General features: G+C 50.6%; 1 protein-coding gene across 7 annotated transcripts in view; it reads right to left on the minus strand.

Annotated features, from left to right (window-relative positions):
• The window catches only part of ABLIM2 (actin binding LIM protein family member 2), a 139415-nt gene that overhangs the window by 93978 nt on the left and 26889 nt on the right, over positions 1 to 18548 (minus strand). For all 7 annotated transcript variants that reach the window (XR_007245639.1, XM_048509728.1, XM_048509727.1 and 4 more), the window contains exons 6-8: positions 17848 to 17941; positions 12576 to 12663; positions 5470 to 5528 (exon numbers count right to left, since the gene is read on the minus strand). Coding sequence is in view for 6 of the 7 variants with exons in the window: in XM_048509728.1 (XP_048365685.1) it covers positions 5470 to 5528; positions 12576 to 12663; positions 17848 to 17941 (241 nt within the window). In the remaining variant the exon portion in view is untranslated. The remainder of the gene's footprint in view (positions 1 to 5469; positions 5529 to 12575; positions 12664 to 17847; positions 17942 to 18548) is intronic.

Raw genomic sequence — 18548 nt, forward strand, 5'->3', positions numbered from 1 at the left:
GGAAGGGGGAGAGCACTGATCCCTCAGTTCTTCCCCTGCTACTATGAAAGCTCAAATCAATAATGTCGGTCAGGCATCTTAATGCAACATGTTAAATAGCAGCCCATGGCAGGAAAAGAGGGAGGGATGTGTGCCTGCACAGAAGACCTCTAGATGAACAACAGTTACAGGCAGTGGTGGGATTCAGCCGGTTCGCACCACTTCGGCAGAACTGGTTGTTAAAATGGTGCTTGTAAACAACCAGTTGTTAAATTATTTGAATCCCACCACTTGTTACAGGTAAGAGCAACACTGTTTTTCATTTGCGTCATCTTAACGTGCTGTCCTACAATGCGAGAGTAGTAAGCTCATGGACCTTTGGAGGTGGGTGAGAGACTGACTATTTAAACAATTATTGCAATTGGGGTGTTGTGCGGTTTCCAGGCTGTATGGCCATGTTCTACTTGCATTTTCTCCTGACGTTTTGCCTGCATCTGTGGCTGGCATCCTCAGAGAATCATTATTACACCACCACTCTCTCCACAATGGCCTCTTTTCTGGCATCAACATTCATGCAGTAAAGCTAAATGAACATATATGGATTGGATCATGTAACTACCCTTCAAATCTCTGTAAAATCCACTCTGGCACTGAAGGTCCTTGTGAAGTGTGCTTGAACAGTGTCTGGACATGCTAACATTTGCCATGGCATATGTTCTTTGAATGGCTAAGGACACACATCTGGGCAAAGTCTGGGAGGAGACCTTTCCCCCTTATTTTGACCTTTAAAACAAATAGATTATCATCCACTCTGAATGCTGACATTCTGTCCAGGTAAAATAACAAGGACCTCCTAACATCAAGGCAGTGTAACACCCTTTCAGAGTCATTTTGGGGGTTAGGGAAAAATACTAGACTATCTTTGGTAGGTAAGCAAGGCTAAGATGTAGGTCCACCTTATCTGCATGGAACTTGGTGAAAGGTGGGTCATGCCTCAGGGCATGTAAGTCTCCCACTCTCCTGGCAGATGTGACAGCAACCAGAAAACAATCTTGTAGGAAAGCATTTACAAGCCCACAAGTCCACACTGGTTCAAAGGGTTTCTTCGTAAGCAGAGAAGGGACCAAGGAAAGGCTCCATTGCAAAAATGGTGCTTTGGCAGGAGGGTATATATACTATTGAGTCCCTTCAGAAAGCATTTAGAAAGGGGGAGCCAAAGGGAGGCCAAGAGTCAAGTCCCAGGGGAAAGGAAGAAACTGCAGCTAAATAAATGTTAACTGAGAAACTGGACAAACTGATGTCTTTCAAAGAAAGCAAATATTCAAATATGGAAGACAAATCACAAGATTCTTGGGTCTTCCCCTTTTGTGTAACCCATTTAACAAAATTAGCCCATTTCCTGGCATAAAATTTCGTAGAAGAAATCAGAACCTGTGTCAGGCCACAAAGTCAATGTTGGACCCGCAATGCTGTCAAGGGTAATGATTTTATGTAGTGCTGGGCTGTGTCCCCTTAGGGGTGCCGGTCTTCTGCTTGTGGGAATGGGAGAATCTCCCCTCTGGATGGACTCAGTAATACTGGGAACCAAGGCCTCCTTTTCCAGTGTGGAGCGATGGGGATGTAATCTGCCCTGTCTGACTTGATCTTGTCTACGGACTTGGTGAGGAAGGGGAATGGATGGAACATGTAGAGGAATGCCCTCTGCAGTTAAACTGGAATGCACCTCGCTGTGAATTTATGCCTGTCCCTGCCCTGGGACAGAAATATTGCCTTCTTCTGTTGGTGGTTGTGGCGAAAATGTCTACCAGTTGTAAGCTCCACTGTTGGAAGATGGGGCTTAGGCATTTGACATTCATGGACCGCTCATGATGCGTGTGCACTTCCCTGCTCAAGAAGTCTGCCAAAATCTGCCTCCTACTAGTATTACTTTCCACAGGACACCATGTGCCCAATCCCAGACCAGTGTTTCTTCTCTGCAGAGATGGAGTGACCCTGTTCCTCCCTGCTTGTTTATATAAAAGACTGGCGGAGCCCGGCCACGCGTTGCTGTGGCAATTGTCCTTCTCATCACAGTCCGCAACCCACACAGATGTCCATGCAGGTCCAATGATCCCCAGCATAGCCTTTTGGGAGCAGCAGTGGCATAGTGGCTAAAAGCAGGTGCACTCTGATCTGGAGGAACTGGGTTTGATTTCCATATCTGCAGCTTGAGTTGTGGAGGCTTCTCTGGGGAATTCAGATTAGCCTGTGCACTCCCACAAACACCAGCTGTGTGACCTTGGAATAGTCACAGATTTTCGGAGCTCTCTCAGCCCCACCCACCTCACAGGGTGTTTGTTGTGAGGGGTGAAGGGCAAGGAGGTTGTAAGCCCCTTTGAGTCTCCTACAGGAGAGAAAGGGGGGATATAAATCCAAACTACTACGACTACGACTACGACGACTACGACTACTACTACTACTACTACTCTTCTTCTTCTTCTTTTGGGGTGGTCAAATGGAATCCCTCTTTCCCTTTTCAATTCACATTATTATATGGTGCTGTCTTGGTTTTTAGTATAAGGTAACCCTTTCCATTCCACAACGGAATTGTCCAGAGTGCGAATCCCACTGTCCATGAGGCTGGTTGACACGCACAGTCCTGGCTTGGGGAAGGCAGAACTGGGGCAAGGAGGCTATCCCAGTCAGGCAGCAGAGGCAGGGTGGTGAGGCGCTCAGATCGAGGCCAGCTCCCTGGGTTCTTAAAGGGCCATGTGCAAAAGAAGCGGAGCCAGGAGTGTTGGTTCGCCCCCACCCCGCGGATTTTCTTAGAAGAAAAAGGCAAACTCCAGGTTGCTTGTAGTAAAAGAGAGCTGTGGCGAATATGGGTGAGGAAGTGGGTAAGTGGTGGTTGGAAGTGAGGGAGGGCAAAGTGAGGTGTGTGAGGATGAGCTGGATGTGTATGAGAGTATGTGTGTTGTGTGGTAGCAGTGGGTGAGGCACAGAGAGTGAAAGTTACCTGCATGTGTGTGGGGGGGAAGACTCCACCTGACGTCTCACATGGCAAAGTGTGTATGTGTTTCACTTCCACTTGTATTACCTACCAGTATTACCTATTTACTGTTTTCACTGCTCATCTCTGCCCACCTGCGTGAACATCCTAAGCCCTCATCCCAAGCCCTCAGGCCACAGACAGAAAGGCTGCACGGACATTCTAAGGGTGACAGTTAAACACAGCCAGCTTCAGGGCCTGGTGTGCCAGGAAAAAGATGTTTTACCTGGCTCACGTATGGACTTTTGGCGATTTGAAGGTTTGATTACCTGCCCGCAACAGGGAGGGACATCATGTGAAAATTAAAGGGCCGTTTCGGCATTAGGGAGTCACCAACAAACGGATGGTTAGCTTTTTATATATATAGACTAGCGGGGCCCGGCCACACGTTGCTGTGGCTTATTGTGGTGAAATGGAAAAGGAACAGTAGCAGCAAATCAATTGCAGAGGCCAGCAGTACGTGCTCATGCAAACACGCAGCCTGATACTGTGCGATGTCATTGATGTGTTAGGTCTCAGAACATTATGCCACAGACACTAAAGAGAGTCCTGTATGTGGTGAACCAGCCAGACCCATTCTGTTTTCCCATCTGCGTCAAAGTAATGTTTCAACAGATCCTTACCTGCCAGAGGGACATGTGGGGGCACATGTCCCTGGATGCACGCCATCTAGTGGGGTGGGGTGGAGGGGTGTGCTGGGCACCAGCTGGGTCCTTCCGACCGGCCTCTTTTGTGGTGCAGCACCCGACGGGACCGAAATTGACAAGCACAGCCCTGACATGGAGGGAGCCACCAGGTGCCGCACTGCAGGAGAGGCCAGGCGCAAGGAGGCAGGCAAGAACAAGCTCAGCCAGATACATTGCCCAGCAGGTGAAAGGCCTTGGCTGAAAACCTGTGATGCCTACATGGAACCTCCATGTTCAGAGACAGTATACCGGGCCAGGGGTGCCATTGTAGTTTTTGCCCTGGGTGCCATTTTGTTTAAGTATGCCTCTGCATTTCAATATGCATAACAAGAGTTGAGACCAGTAGCATCTTAAAGACCAAAACCCAGTCCAGCATACAAGTGTTCATGAAACAAAGCTCACTTTATCAGGTACAAATGAGAGTGAAGGTTCTTCAGGCCCTATATCCAGTTCAGAGGGCGGGAGTGGTCTGAAACACCCGTCTGGAATCCTGGCCTAGACATAAGGGCAGATAGATCTTCATTCTCATTTGTTTCTGATTAAGGAGGGGACATTCTGCTGGTCTTTAAGATGCTAAAATGGCTTCCTGTTTGAAACCATTTTAATTGCCAGGCACTAGGAGTGTTCCTAGTGATTGGCACCCGGCCATGACATGACAGCAGTTAACTTGTGCAAGGTCCACTATTGTTTCCTCAATCTGCATACGGCACGGTTCGATTTGATTTAGGAATGCTGCTTTCACAAACCTTCAATTGTGCCAGCAACTGATATTTAACTTCATTCATCCCCTGCCTTGCTTCTCAAAGCAACTTACATTGTTCTCTTCTCCTCCATTTTGTTTTCTGTTAGGTCTCGCAACTGTAAGCCAATAAACGGACTGTCATTCCTACGGTGGGAGGGAAGCTGTGGGGATGTGCTCATGCTTTTGCTTTGCCTTTGCTTTGCAGGTGTCTATCAGAAATGCTGCCCTTGAAGTTCTGTGGTTGAATCTGACTCTCAGGCTGGACTCTTTCTGTTACTACCGTTCACACTGGGGCGGCGGGCGGGGGGGGGGGGGGGTTGCTTCATTATATTGTCAACAGTTTTGGCACCATAGAGCCAGAACTGACTTCTGCTGTCATGAATAACATTCCTTGAACCCATCAAGTCAGTTGTTCCATGAGCTGAGAGTTCGACACAGACTCTGAAGTGTTTATTGAATAGGCATCGAAGCACCATACTTGGCAAAGCCAGTTCTGGCGAATCTGGCATTCACAGTCCCCTTTACCCACCCACCCCCTAATTTTCTTTGGAGCTAAGGCCCTTGCCTAGGAAATATAGGTTGGTGGCAGATAGCAAGAGAAAGCCACCTGGCTTCCTGCCATATGAGATAATGGATGTAATACAGTTCTCATGGGACAGCAGTGCCAGGAGAAGCCTAGTTGTCTATAGAGAGTGCGAAGCCATAAAGTAAAGATCAAGGAAAGAATGCACAGATGGCAGTGGATACATATAGCAGGCTGGTTACATATACCTTTCTAGCAGCAGTAATTTGTTATTTTAAGCAGTTGCACGGTTCTGGGAATGTATCTCAATCACCTGGATAGCCTCCCCCAGACATCTTAGTCTGACACTCTAACTACCCAACCATGCTGTCTGCGAATGCCAATATTCCCTGCTTGCAGGTACTTCCCCCTTAAAAGTTTACATAAGTAAAACACTAAACAAATCTAGTAGTCCAGATAGGCCATAAAAGAAAAGAAAGCACATTTCAGCAGATGGAAAGCAGAGCCTCACCTTGGTCTTTTCTTCCACTCTAGCTGCCTGTCGACAAGCTGGGTGCAAAATTGAAGTCCCTGAAAAGTAGAGTGACATCAGGGTTATCCATTGCAACCATTTTTCCTACAGTGGTGTATTTACTGATGTAAAAACAGCTGCGCTAAACCAGAAGATTGTGCACAGGCATGCACTACAAAAGAATGATCCAGCTTGGCCAGACCATGGCTAAATTCACCCACAGTCCAAGTGAGATGTGGTATTCATGCAGAGATTGGGTGATTTGGAAGAGTCTGACCAGGGACCATATTGGCATCTGTCACTATATTTCCTAGGCAAGGGCTTGACCCGAGTTGACAGAAGGGGGCAACTCATGGACTGAAAAACGGAGAGTACCTAATATGTGTTTAACCCACCCACCCCCCACCCACCCCCGGCAAGCACATAGGATTTGCAGGCACTGCCATCTCCACCACCCCATCAGACCGCAGGTGTACGGTTGGACACACTCAGACAAAGTTAACTTAAACAGAGAAACGTTATTGAATTGCGTCGCCCTAGCTACAGGGTGCTGGAACTGAGGATCTCCCCTCAGTCCCAGCATTTAAGGCCAGTTCAAAACAACACATCACCCAATCACTACAGTCCCTTCTCCCGCCTCTGGTTCCCATTCGTAGCAGCTTCCTGCTTCGGCGGTCCTCCGTGGGGACTGTTGCATGTTGGGACTTGTAGTCCTGACATTCCACTCCCCTTAAGGCTCCCTTCCCTCCGGCCAACCCGGATTAGTCTTCTGGAACTCTCGGACCAGGCATGGAGCCGCGACGTGACGAATGTCCACCCATTCATTGAAACCGGCCGGGAGCCCCTCCCAAGCAATCAAATACTGCAGCCGGCCCCGATGCAAGTGAAAGTCGACGATGGCATGGACCTCTTGGTGCCACTCGCTGCTGACCTCGTACAGGGTTACTGGGGCCGGGGCCGGGTGCCAAGCGTCTAACGGGGCAGCCGTTTTTAACAGGCAGACATGGAAAACAGGATGGACCTTACGGAGGTTCTTTGGGAGCGAAAGTTCAACGGCAACCAGGGAAATCACTCAGGAGACCTCGAAGGGCCTGATGAATTTGGCACCCAACTTCCTCGTCCCCAGAAGGCCCTGTATGTTCTTGGTGGACAGCCAGGCCTGATCCCCTACTACATAACTCACACTTTGTCGCTTGCAGTCTGTAAAACGCTTATAATCTGCCTTGGCCTTAGTAAGTGAGTCTTGAACTACCTGCCATGAGGCGCATAGAGTCCCGACCCACTCTTGGAGGTCCCTCTGGACCCTCGGGGGCGGGCCCCTCAAAGGGATATGGGGAGAAGTCCCAGCCTCCTGCCACCCAGAAAGGACTTTGGCCAGTGCTGGTATGGACGCCGTTGTTATAGGCAAACTCGGCAAAGGGGAGGAGGTCTGCCCAATTGTCATTGTGGTGATTTACGTAGCACCGCAGGAACTGCTCCAGGATCCCGTTCACCAGTTTCATTTGTCTGTCCATTGCTGCATGGTAGGCTGAAGGCAGGCCCATCTCCACCCCCAGGAGACCCATAAAAGCGTTCCAGAACTTGGAGAAGAATTGGGGCCCCAATCCAAGACGACCTTAGTGGGCGGCCCATGGAGTCGGTAGATGTGCGTGAGGAAACGACCAGTCAGTTTCTGAGCCAAAGTTAGCCCCCCGCAGGGGACGAAGTGGGCCTGTTTCAAGAAAAGGTCCACCACCACCCACATCACAGTCTTCCCTCGGCTGGTAGGCAAGTCCATAATAAAGTCCATGGAGATGACCTTCCAGGGCTCGGCAGGGCACGGCAGGGGTTGAAGGAGACCCAGCTGATGCCCCGTGACATGTTTGGCCCAGGCGCAAACTGGGCAGCCCACGACATTATCTGCTACATCCTTGTGGAGGGACGGCCACCAGTATTGCCTCCGGGTCAGATGTAGAGTCTTAACAAAGCCACCATGTCCCGATGATTTGGCATCGTGGCAACCTGCCAGGATGCCCCCCTAGGATGTAGACCCTATCCCTTCGCCACCAGATACCCCCTCCCACAGAAAGAGGTTGCCGCCCGCACGGTCTGCCTTGGGGACTGAATCCGTGAGCCTGCGGAGGTCAGCTTCCAGAGACGGGGTGATGGCGGGGAAGGGGAGAATGCTGCGAGTGATTGCTTGAAGGCCAAGTTGGGAAGGGGAGCAGACCGTGCCAGTTGGGCGTGGGTCGATCGCCGTGAAGTCCGGGAGGCACGACAGCAAGGCAACTGTTTTTTCCTGGGAAGAAGTTCAGTTTGAAATTAAATCAGGAGAAAAAGTCGGCCCAGCGGAGTTGTTTAGTGGACAGTTTACTGGGCATTTTAAGGTAGGCTAGTGGTCCGTCCAGACTTCAAAGGGAAATTGGGCCCCCTGAAGCCAGTGTCACCAAGTGCCAGCGCATTGGGGATGGCGCTCGTCTCCTTGTCCCCAACACTCCAATTAAGCTCAGCTCCGGAGAATTTGCGTGACAAGTAGGCACATGCGTGGAGCCTCCCATCCTTCCCCCGTTGCAACAAGGCAGCCCCAAAGCCACGTCCGAAGTGTCCACATGCACAATGAACGGCTTGCTGGGATCTGCGTGCGCCAGAACTGGCTCTGAGGTGAAGGTCTCCTTAAGCCTCTGGAATGCCATTTGGCCACGGACCAGGCAAGAGGGGCCCTCAGCCGGGACCCACCCGGGACCCACCCTTGGTGCGGAGAAGGTCCGTGAGGGGAAGTGTTGTCCGGGTGAAGTTGGAGATGAAATCACGATAGAAGTTCGTGAATCTAAGGAAAGACTGTAGGTGCTTACAAGTGCATAGTGCCAACCCGTCCATCACGGCTTGTACCTTCCCCGGGTCCATCGCGATCCTGTTCCCCGAGACCCGTTAGCCAAGGAAGTTGACCTGGTCGCGGTGGAACTTGCACTTGGACAGTTTTGCATACAGCTCACTTTTTATTAGGCGGCTGAGTACTTCCTGGACCAGGGCAATGTGTGATTGGACATCCGCCGAGTATATAAGGACGTCGTCCAAGAAGACCACCACCCCTTTATACAATAAGTCATGGAACACCTCATTGATCATGTTCATGAAAACCTCGGGGCCCCCACTGAGCCCAAAGGGCATAACAAGGTATCCGAACTGGCCCAGGGGGGTGTTAAACGCAGCGAGGTGTTAGTGCCCCTCTGTGATGCGTACACGGAAGTACGCTTCCCACAGGTCGAGTTTTGTGAACACCTTATCCGCCAAGATGTGGCCCAGCAAGTCCTTGATCAAAGGGAGGGGGTATTTGTTGCATAGAGACACTGCGTTCAGGCCACAATAATCCGTACAAAGCCACAGGGAGCCATCTTTCTTCTTCCTGAAAAGCACTGGGGCCTTCATAGGCCATTTGGCCGGTCTGATGAAGCCGCGTGCCAAATTATTGTCTACGAACTCACGGAGTGCCGCCAACTCTCGGGGGCTCATTTGATAAAGTCTACCCTTGGGTAATTGGGCACCTGGAAGAAGCTTGATGGAGCAGTCTGTGTTGTGGTGGGGCAAGAGGCGGTCGCACTCCATCTCGTCAAAGGCCTTTGTGAGGTCTCAGTAGGGGTTTGGGAGGCCAGGGGCGCAGGAGTGGGGCGCCATTAATGAGGCCGCAAGGCGTCGTGGCTTGGGTTGGGAGGAGGGAACCTGGGATCCATCGGGAGGGATCTCACTGACCTTGCAGGGGAGAAGGGTCGAGTGTTCCGACCACTTGATTTCGGGGTCGTGCTGCACGAGCCAGGACATTCCCAGGACCAGGGGGTGTTTGTCCAATTGAGCCACAATGAAAGACTGTTGCTCCGAGTGCCCTGTGACTGACAGGGTCACTGGTTCGGACTTATGAGTGGAAGGGCCCCCCCAGGCACAAACCGCCCATTTGTTCGAATCAGATGGCCCTCTTAAATTTTATTGGCTTGAGTCCCAGAGCCCTCACCTGAATCCACTAGGGCTTCAGTCCAGATGCGGGTGAGGGACCCCAGGAGGGAGAAGGTGACGGGGATGACAATGGGGTTTGAGGCGAGGGCGTTCGCCCGTACCTGCACACTGGTGTCGGCAACCTGGTCTCCGGCGCTCCACAAACCAGGCCTGAATCGTCTCCCGCCTGCTCTTTGTCTGATCGGAATCGCTTATGGCCTCGACCAGGGGATTCGGGGTGGAGGCGACCCTGACCAGAGCAGGACGGGGTTGCTGTTGTTTGTTCGCAGTGGGCCGCTGTGGGCCTTTGGGCCCCTGAGGCCGCTGGTTGGACGTGGCAGCCGGGGCAGGAGGCGATGAGGTGGCCCCCCTTCCCACAGTGGAGACACAGGCCTAGGCGGCGGCGATGCAAGCAAATGGAGTCGGATGGCTCTGCTCACGGCTTCTCGGCGTGTGTTCCCTTCTTCGATGGTCGTGGGGTTTGGCATTGGGCCCAGTCCCATCTCCGCTCGGACTGCTCAACTTGTCCAATACGCAATTCGACATCACCTGCTCATCTGCTCCATTCCATTAGGGCTGTGGGGTTGCCGTGGATCAGGGCCCACTGCAGTATTTTGGGGCGGAGGGCAACTTTGAATAGCTGGACGAGAACCATCTCAGGTCACCTGCGCAGCCGGCTGGCCAGCCTATGGAATTTGGTGGCGGACTCACTCACCAAACGACTGCACTTGGCGAAGGCGTTGGAGGTCGCCGCGGGCCTTCTCTTCCGCCAAAGGGTCCTCGAACCATCGTCGCAGGGCTAGTAGGAACTGCTCTAGATCATACATCTCTGGGCTGTCCTCCTCTACCAGTCCAAACAGCCAATTAGCGGCTTCGCCACAGAGTTGGGTTCCCACCTCAAAAACACGTTCCCGGTCCGTGTGAAAAGCATCGCTGTGGACCTCCATGTACGAGCCCACCTGGATGAGGAAAAAGGCAAGCTCATCAGGGTTCCCATTGAAGTCCACCTTGAAGCTCTTCTGGGGTCTGGACAAAGGCACTGGTTCATGTCGGCAGGGCAGTGCAGTTCATCCAGTTGTGCTCAGAGTCTGGGGGTGGTTAGGTTGCTCAGCTGTCTCCGTAGGGAGCGTAGTTCGGTTCGAAGCTCTCCATTCACGTCGTTCTCTGCCGCTGTCTCGACCACTAGGGAGGTTTCATGGCTTGCTCTCTCTCTCTCTCTCTCTCTCTCTCTCTCTCTCTCTCGGCCATCAGGATTGCCACCTGTTGCTGCAGATCTGAGAGATCGGTCTTTAGTTCGTCCTGTTCCATGGTGACTTCGGCCATACGATTTTGCAGAGCTTTGTATGCGCAGCATTGCTTTTCTGCCTCGCAATTCGGCCCTCTCGTCGTCACTTGGGATTCCGTCAGGAGTGTCGTCAAACGGGCATGGTCTTCCGTTACGTCCGCCCGGACAGTGCTGACTCCTGTCCAAGACTCCCAGTGAGGGTTTTTTCACCCACTTGATCTGGTGTAGGGCGTCTGGTGGGTATCCCCCTTCCTGCTGGGGAGAGCCCCAAAAGTGGAAGGTATTCTCCTGATCCAGCCATACTAGCAGAAGTTCTGGACCTACAGTAGAACAGAGTGTGGGGTTCCAGCACAATGTAAGGCTGGACACACTCAGACAAAGTTAATTTAAACAGAGAAACTTTATTGAATTGCGTCGCCCTAGCTACAGGGTGCTGGAACTGAGGATCTCCCCTCAGTCCCAGCATTTAAGGCCAGTTCAAAACAACGCGCCACCCAATCGCTACGATCCCTTCTCCCGCCTCTGGTTCCCATTCGTAGCAGCTTCCTGCTTCGGCGGTCCCCCGTGGGGACTGTTACATGTTAGGACTTGTAGTCCTGACAGCAGGGGTGTCGTGATCAGCCCATTTCTGGTTTGATCCTGCCATGCCCCCCAGCCAGGATGTGGGACCCTCTTTCTCTCCTCTTCCTGCCTCCCTCTGAATTACTATGGCTGTACTTTCTCGCTCTCTGTACTTTTGCTTCCTGAGCACTGCCTTATCAGCCATTTGACACCTGCTGTTGTAGTTCTGTCAGTCGTGTGGGACGGAGGTTGTTTTGACCCCGGGGGAGGCACAATCTCTGGACTGTGGGACTTCAGGGGTGCCATTCCGTCCCCCCCCCTTGGGAACTGGTAGTCAGGGGTGGGGCTGTGTGATGTCAGGGCATGACATGGGGTATAATGGAGGGCGCTTCACAGCTTATGCCTCAGTTCTGGCAATAGAAGCCTAAATGCTTGTTCCTGGTGCTGTTTCATAATAAAGAAATCATCTGAACACAGAGTCTCGTTATTGAATAGTCCAGGGGCACGACAAAGGGGCATTTGGGTTTGCCGAGCAACTTAAGCTAGTGTGCAAAAACACAACAGCATGCAGTAGGCAGCGGGTGGGGGGGGGGGGAGAAAAGAAGGTGGAGAATTTGGGGTGGGGAAGGGCACAAAGCTGAAGGAAGCAAGCCTGGAGGGTGGAACTGGGATTTCTCTTCTCTGTGAGTCCTCACAGGTGTCCTAGTGAATTGTTTAAGCTTGTCCAGGGCTCTGAATGCAACAGCCATTCAGCATTTAGGAATGAAAAAGAACAGCAGCCACACTCTGCCAGAGCAAGAAAAGGTCTTCTGCCAGGCCCATGGTTGAGAGCAGGAACGGGTTCCAAGTGGGCCGGCCTCCCTTTCCCCTGCCCCGCCCTGTCTTTTCCTTCCTTACTTTCCTTACTTTGGATGCTGATCTGTTCTTCGATTTTTATTTCTTCCTGACTGACTGACACCTATTAAGTAAGGCGAAGGAATATGGTTATGTGAAGGTATTTTATGCTAGTGACTGATTTTACTGTTATTTGTCAGAATTGTTGTAAGCCACCCTGAGCTCATTGACGGGGAAGGGTGGCCTATAAATAAATAAATAAAATCCTGCACCGTGGGAAACCCAAATTTCATGTTTATATTTCACTCTACTTGTCTTACACTGGAGGCTATTTAATTATTCAATTAATCCTGAGCTTACCAAAAACTGCACCAAAGAAAAATCCAGTTACAAAACATTTTGCTGGGTTTCCCACCCCCAAGCAAACATGACCAATAATGAAGACCCCCACCTCCCTCCTCACCTTGAAGGTACATTTCTTCACCTTCTGTAAACATCTGATGGCACTTGATACATCGTGCACAAGTTGGGTGATAGTGTTTTTCTCCTGCCTGGGGAGGGGAAAAGCGGAGAAAAGGAGGACAAAATTGGTCACAACTGTGATAATACCAGCTGATGGCGCTGCTAGGCCCCAGACAGGTCTTCAAAAAGATGTCAAGAAAGCAAAGGCTTTGCTGATGTCTTAAACAGCCACCCTAACTCATGGCAATTCAACCTTATGCATTTCAGGAACGGACTGCAACCACCTGGCAAATCCTGTCCATGGTCTGTTTTGACGGCTGCCAAGGTCCTCGCAAAAAATACCTCAGGACTGGCCCCAAAAGGCAGTCGCCGTCTCCAGTAAGAGTGAATTCTCAGGACTGCTTAATTCAGATCAGTTATGTCTTCACAGTTAACAGAGTCCTCTGATAGAATTTTTATCTGCTCAGTAAATGTAAAATGTATCAGAGAACCATGAAGGACTCCACAGTCCCCTCATGCCCCAGGAATAGTACACAGAAGCAACAGACTCCACTTAGAATAGTAAATTTTATACATTTTCAAATACCAAACCATACCCCTAAACAAACACTCCAAGGAAAACAATTTTAGCATTATAGTAACTATGATTTTCCACAGTTTTAACAAAAAGGAGTTTTTGTGGCGCTTTAACCACCAACAGATCTACGAAGCATCATGCTCTGTGGGCTGAGGGTCTGCCAGAATGGTATAAAGGCCTTCGTCACCTGTGACCCCCATGTCTGAAGGGCTGCCCTTTTCTCCTTGGGGTGCACCCAGCTGACTTTTTCAACTCAATCTCACCCAATTCATCTCCTCACTTCAGTGCCCATTCCACCTGGCCTTTGTTCACATAGCTCCCACAATTAATTGCACTCTTCAAACTCTTCTAAAGTTGCCTGTTATCAATTAAATGGGTCAGTAGCTTACATTTTTGTAAGGCAAATTGTAAGGACCCCCATCAGTCAACGTACCAAACAGGAGCACACCCCGCCCATCTGAGCCAGTGAACCAATGACGTAAAAGGCTCTTCTGCTGTGATCTTTGAGGTATTTCTGAATTTTTGCGATAGTAAAGGGCAGAAAAGGGAGATACTAAAGATACTCTCTGAGTGGGGATTGCACTGGTGGGTGATCTTGGTCAGGGATTCAACTGTGGAAAATGGTGGCTGGGGCTCACCCTGAGTGCTGTCCCCCACCGGGGGCTGCCCTTCCAAGCTGCCCCCAACCTTTGAACTTTCTGTGGAGTTTGGGGCAGGAGCACAGTTGAATGCCAGCCAGCGGGGGCTTGCCCTGCCCCCAAAAGTCCAGAACAGTATAAAGCTAGAGTCAGTCAGCCCTGCTGCTCAGTTTGATCTGGACATCAGTGAGGCTTGGATAAAAGCTTGAAGCCTGCAGTTTAAAGCTGCACCTGGGGGAGGTGAGGCCAGAATCAAATGGGCCTGTGAAGCTCCCAAACTCCACAGGGAGCCTGGAAGCGGGGCAAGCCCTGCTGGCTGCAGTTCAACTGTGCCCGTTCCAAACTCCATGGGGAGTTCGGGGGTGGGGTGTAATTGTGAGGGGGGCAGTCCTGCAATGCGCCCCCCAGATAGCCTCAGGAAGTAGCTCTAGCCCCCCCCTTCCGCTATGCCACTGGGGCAACCTTTCCTGTTAATACTGTTCAACCTCTCAGCAGCTGTCTACTACATTCTTACCCACTGGTTTGAATAGGGGGTTGGTATTAAGGGCACAGCCCCTTTCTGGTGTCATTCTTTTCTGTGTGACTAAATACAAAGAGTCCTGGTTGGGATTCCTCTTGTGAGGTGCTGTAAGATTCTCTTCTCTCACCTTTGGTCTTTAAATATATATGCATACTAGCGGGGCCTGGCCACGCGTTGCTGTGGTTTATTGTGGTGAAATGGGAAAGGAACAGTAGGAGCAAATCAATTGCAGAGGCCAGCAGTATGTGCTCATGGAAACGCGCAGGCTGATACTGTGCGATGTCATTGATGTGTGTGACCGCATCCTCCCTCACTTCTGTTCCCTTGCATGGCATCCCTCCCCCTACCTCCCTCCCCCTTCCCTTTGCTAGAGTGGGTGGGTCATATCCAGATGCTGGGCCTGCTCCCTCCCCTCCCTTGCATGCCACCCCTCACTCTCTCCCCTCCCTAACTTCTGTTCCCTTGCATGCCTTCCCCTCCGTCCCTTCCCTCTCCCTCCGCTGAATGTGTATGAGAGTAGGTGTGTGGTAGTAGTGGATGAGGCACAGAGTGAAAGGTACCTGCGTGTGAGGGGGGGGGGACCCTACCTGACATCTCACATGGCAACGTGTATATGTGTTTCACGTCCACTCGAGTTATTGCCTATGTACTGTTTTCACTGCTCATACATTCTAAGGGTGACAGTTACACACAGGCAGCTTCATGGCCTGGTGCGCCAGGAAAAAGATATTTTACCTGGCTCAGGTGTGTTGTCTGACAGCGGGAGGTACGTAAGAACACAGTCGGGGGAATGAGTAAGTGTCTGTGAAATTTTCAGAGCGTTTGGGCCAGCAGGTGTGGGGTTATTCTCGAAGCAACAAACGCATGGTTCCATCTATACATATAAAAAGCTAACAGTGTTTTTGTTGATGATAGTATAACTCAGTAACTGCTGGGCCAATTCCTCTGAAAATTCCCAGCCACTATAGTCACATACCTGAAATTTCACACCTGGCCCAGGTAAAATGCCTTTTTCCTGGCGCTCCCTGGTAAAGGACATGCAGCTGCCTGTGTGTAACTGTCACCCTTGGAATGTTCGTGCTGCTTAGAATGTTCACTTAGATGGCCAGATACGAGCAGTGAGAACAGTATATAGGCAGTAACTCGAGTGGAAGTGAAACACATACACACACATACACACGAGAGAGGGAAGGGAGGGAGAGGGAGGGGTGGCATGCAAGGGAAGAGAGGGAGGGAGACAGAAGGGATGGAGGGGAGGCATGCAAGGGAAGAGAAGTGAGAGAGGGGAGACAGTGAGGGGTGGCATACAAGGGAGGGGAGGCAGGGGGCCCAGCATCTTGATATGACCCACCCACCCTAGCGGAGGGAATGGGAAGGGAGGGGTGGCATGCAAGGGAAGAGACGTGAGGGAGGGAAGAGAGTGAGGGGCAACATGCAAGGATGGGAGGGAGGGGCCAGGCACCCTAGATTCCCTGAATACTGTGGTTACAGTTAAGAAAACCAGGCATGCATTACTCAGGAGTAAGCTCGGTACAGCAACCGTGACATACTTTGAATGGCTGCGTTGCGCCCCTCAGAGGGTTTCCTCAGAAGCGACACGCATTGCCCCCAACCAAACTTACTCCCAGGTAAAGGATCATGACCAGCCAGCCTAGATGTGTGGGAGAGGTGCCTTTCCATTCCCCCCGCCCCAGGAATGCAGGCACATACACCAATGACAGGCTGCGTGTTTGCATGAGCATGAGCAGTATCAGGCTGCGTGTTTGCATGAGCATGTACTGCTGGCCTCTGCAATTGATTTGCTGCTACTGTTCCTTTCCCATTTCACCACAATAAGCCACAGCAATGCGTGGCCAGGCCCCGCTAGTTTTTATATATATGGATATATATATATAGATGGGTCCACTGAATGAGACTGTTCGGAGCTTTGGGGTTGGGTTTTACCAATATGCAGTCAGTCACAAGCCTTTATTGGCATAAAATAAACATACAAAATCAGCATACAAAATTTGCCCATTATTGCTCACAATTATAGACACTGGTACTAAAATACTAAATACTAAAATATATACATGGTCCTTCTGTAACTATAGGACATTCCTTCAGCTAAGTTAACTCACTTAAACATCATTGGATACTGACAGAAGCTAGCAAAATTACTGCTGGCTATATGTGGTCATAATACATAGACAATATGCAGATGACATGTAGCTTCTACATCATTATCTACGCTCCAGATGAGTCTGTCTTGGTTCTGAACCAGGGCTTTGTGGTCAGGTGGTGAAGGCAGCAGAATCTGAATTTACACAAAGCCAAGGTAACGCAGGTTGGGAAGGGTGTAGATGCTGGCTTTTTCAGAGTAGGTTAAGAGCTTGGGGATGCCTCACTGTTTGAAAAGAAGGTTGACTCTGTGGATAGAAATGCATCTGATTCACCCGTTTTCTCATTATCTAGGCCCGTGGTGGCGAACCTTTGGCACTCCAGATGTTATGGACTGCAATTCCCATCAGCCCCTGCCAGCATGGCCAATTGGGAATTGTAGTCCATAACCTCTGAAGTGCCAAAGGTTCGCCACTACTGATCTAGGCTCACCTGATCTGGCCACACTGATCTGTGCTTATGTAACCCCATGGTTGGATTACTGCTGCACTCTATGGGGGGGTGGGGCTGCCCTTGAAAGCAGCCTAGAAACTACAATCGGTCAGGAATGCAGCAGCCCAAACTATTGCCAAGGGCTAGCCACCAGGGACACACAGACTGTCCATTTTGGAGCATCTTCGCTGGCTGCCAGTATGTTTCCAAGTTCAATGTAAAGTGCTGGTTATGGCCTTTAAAGCCCTATGTGCTCTGTAGCCCATGCATTTAAAGGACTGACTCCTTCCCTGTGTCCCTGTGTGCCAACTACAGTCTCTTGGCCATCCCACCCCTGCCTGGCGTGGGCCTCTTCCACGGTGCCTCTGACTCTGGGGGGGGGGGGGGGCTCCCTGGAAATCTTCAGGAGGTGCTGCAGGGCCATCCTGTTGGGGTTGTTGCCAGGGCTTTTGAGGGGGGTTGGACAGTAGAGAGGGGGATTGGGGGCTTATTATTTTATCTTTGGCTTTAGCTGGAGTTGTTCTAATTACAATTATAAGCTGACTTGAACCAAGAGGAGAGGCAGGAAATGTTTTAATAACACGAATAACCAAACAGAAACAAAAAGATTCTGTTTGCTGAGCCCACCTGCAACCTGAAGGGAGTTCCTCCATAGCTGGAGCGGAGCTAGGCGAAAAGAACGGCTGGGAAGGTGGGGCACAGGGCTATGTTCAGTTGCACTACATCCCCGGCACCTCCAGCTCAGCCGTCCTGGGGCCCTGCAGGCTGTCTGCTCACAGCAGCAAGAAAGGCATCCTCTAGGAGACCTCGCAACACACAGAGCTCTGAGGGGTACCAGAAACAGCACTCCCCTGGGCATCTAGCGAGAAAGCAAATCTTGACTCTCATGAATTTATGCCCCATTCTCTCTCGTTCTCTTTTAGGACTGAGAGCAAAAGTGTCCTACCTCCAGAATTCTTCCCATAATGTATTTCTCACAATTGTCACATCTTATTCCAAATTTAACATGATAATCCATTTCACAGTACGGTACACCGTCCCTAGAAGAAGAAAAAACAGACCCAGCACTGAATTTCAGTTATAATGAAAACTCTCCAGATACATGACACAGTTTCCTGATTTCAAAATAAATGTGTCAGCTTTCGATCCTTCCCAGTTCCAAAGCAGCAGTCTTGGAGAAGGCAGCACAAGACGTCCCCTGCAAGAGCAACAGGGCACCTTCACAGAGATGAGTGGAGTGGAGCCACTTGGCCACATGACAGCCAGCCACATAGTCATTATGTAAGGGAAAAGATCTTGTCACCACAGAGTCGTTTTGGCTGGTCCCTGGGGCTTGCCCACAAACTGATAAGAATTTAGAAGAGGCAGTTGTGTAGAAGTTAGCGTTAGACGATGAGCAGGAAGGATTCGGCCTCCCTGGTCAGTTACTGGGAGAGCAGGGGGAGAAAACTTCTTTTCTGCTCCTTAGAGAAAGATGTAACAGAAATCTGGTGAACAGATCAGACAGCTGCCTTTTCAAGAAGCTTAACAGCCAAATCCAAACGTCTGCAGCCAGATGGGCTACTACTGTGATTCATATACTTTTGATAGATGATCCTGAACACAAACATGGGCAGGGGGTGAAATAAAGGTCCTGCCCTCTCACAA

Source organism: Sphaerodactylus townsendi, linkage group LG10, assembly GCF_021028975.2.
Source record: "Sphaerodactylus townsendi isolate TG3544 linkage group LG10, MPM_Stown_v2.3, whole genome shotgun sequence".
NCBI lineage: Eukaryota > Metazoa > Chordata > Lepidosauria > Squamata > Sphaerodactylidae > Sphaerodactylus > Sphaerodactylus townsendi.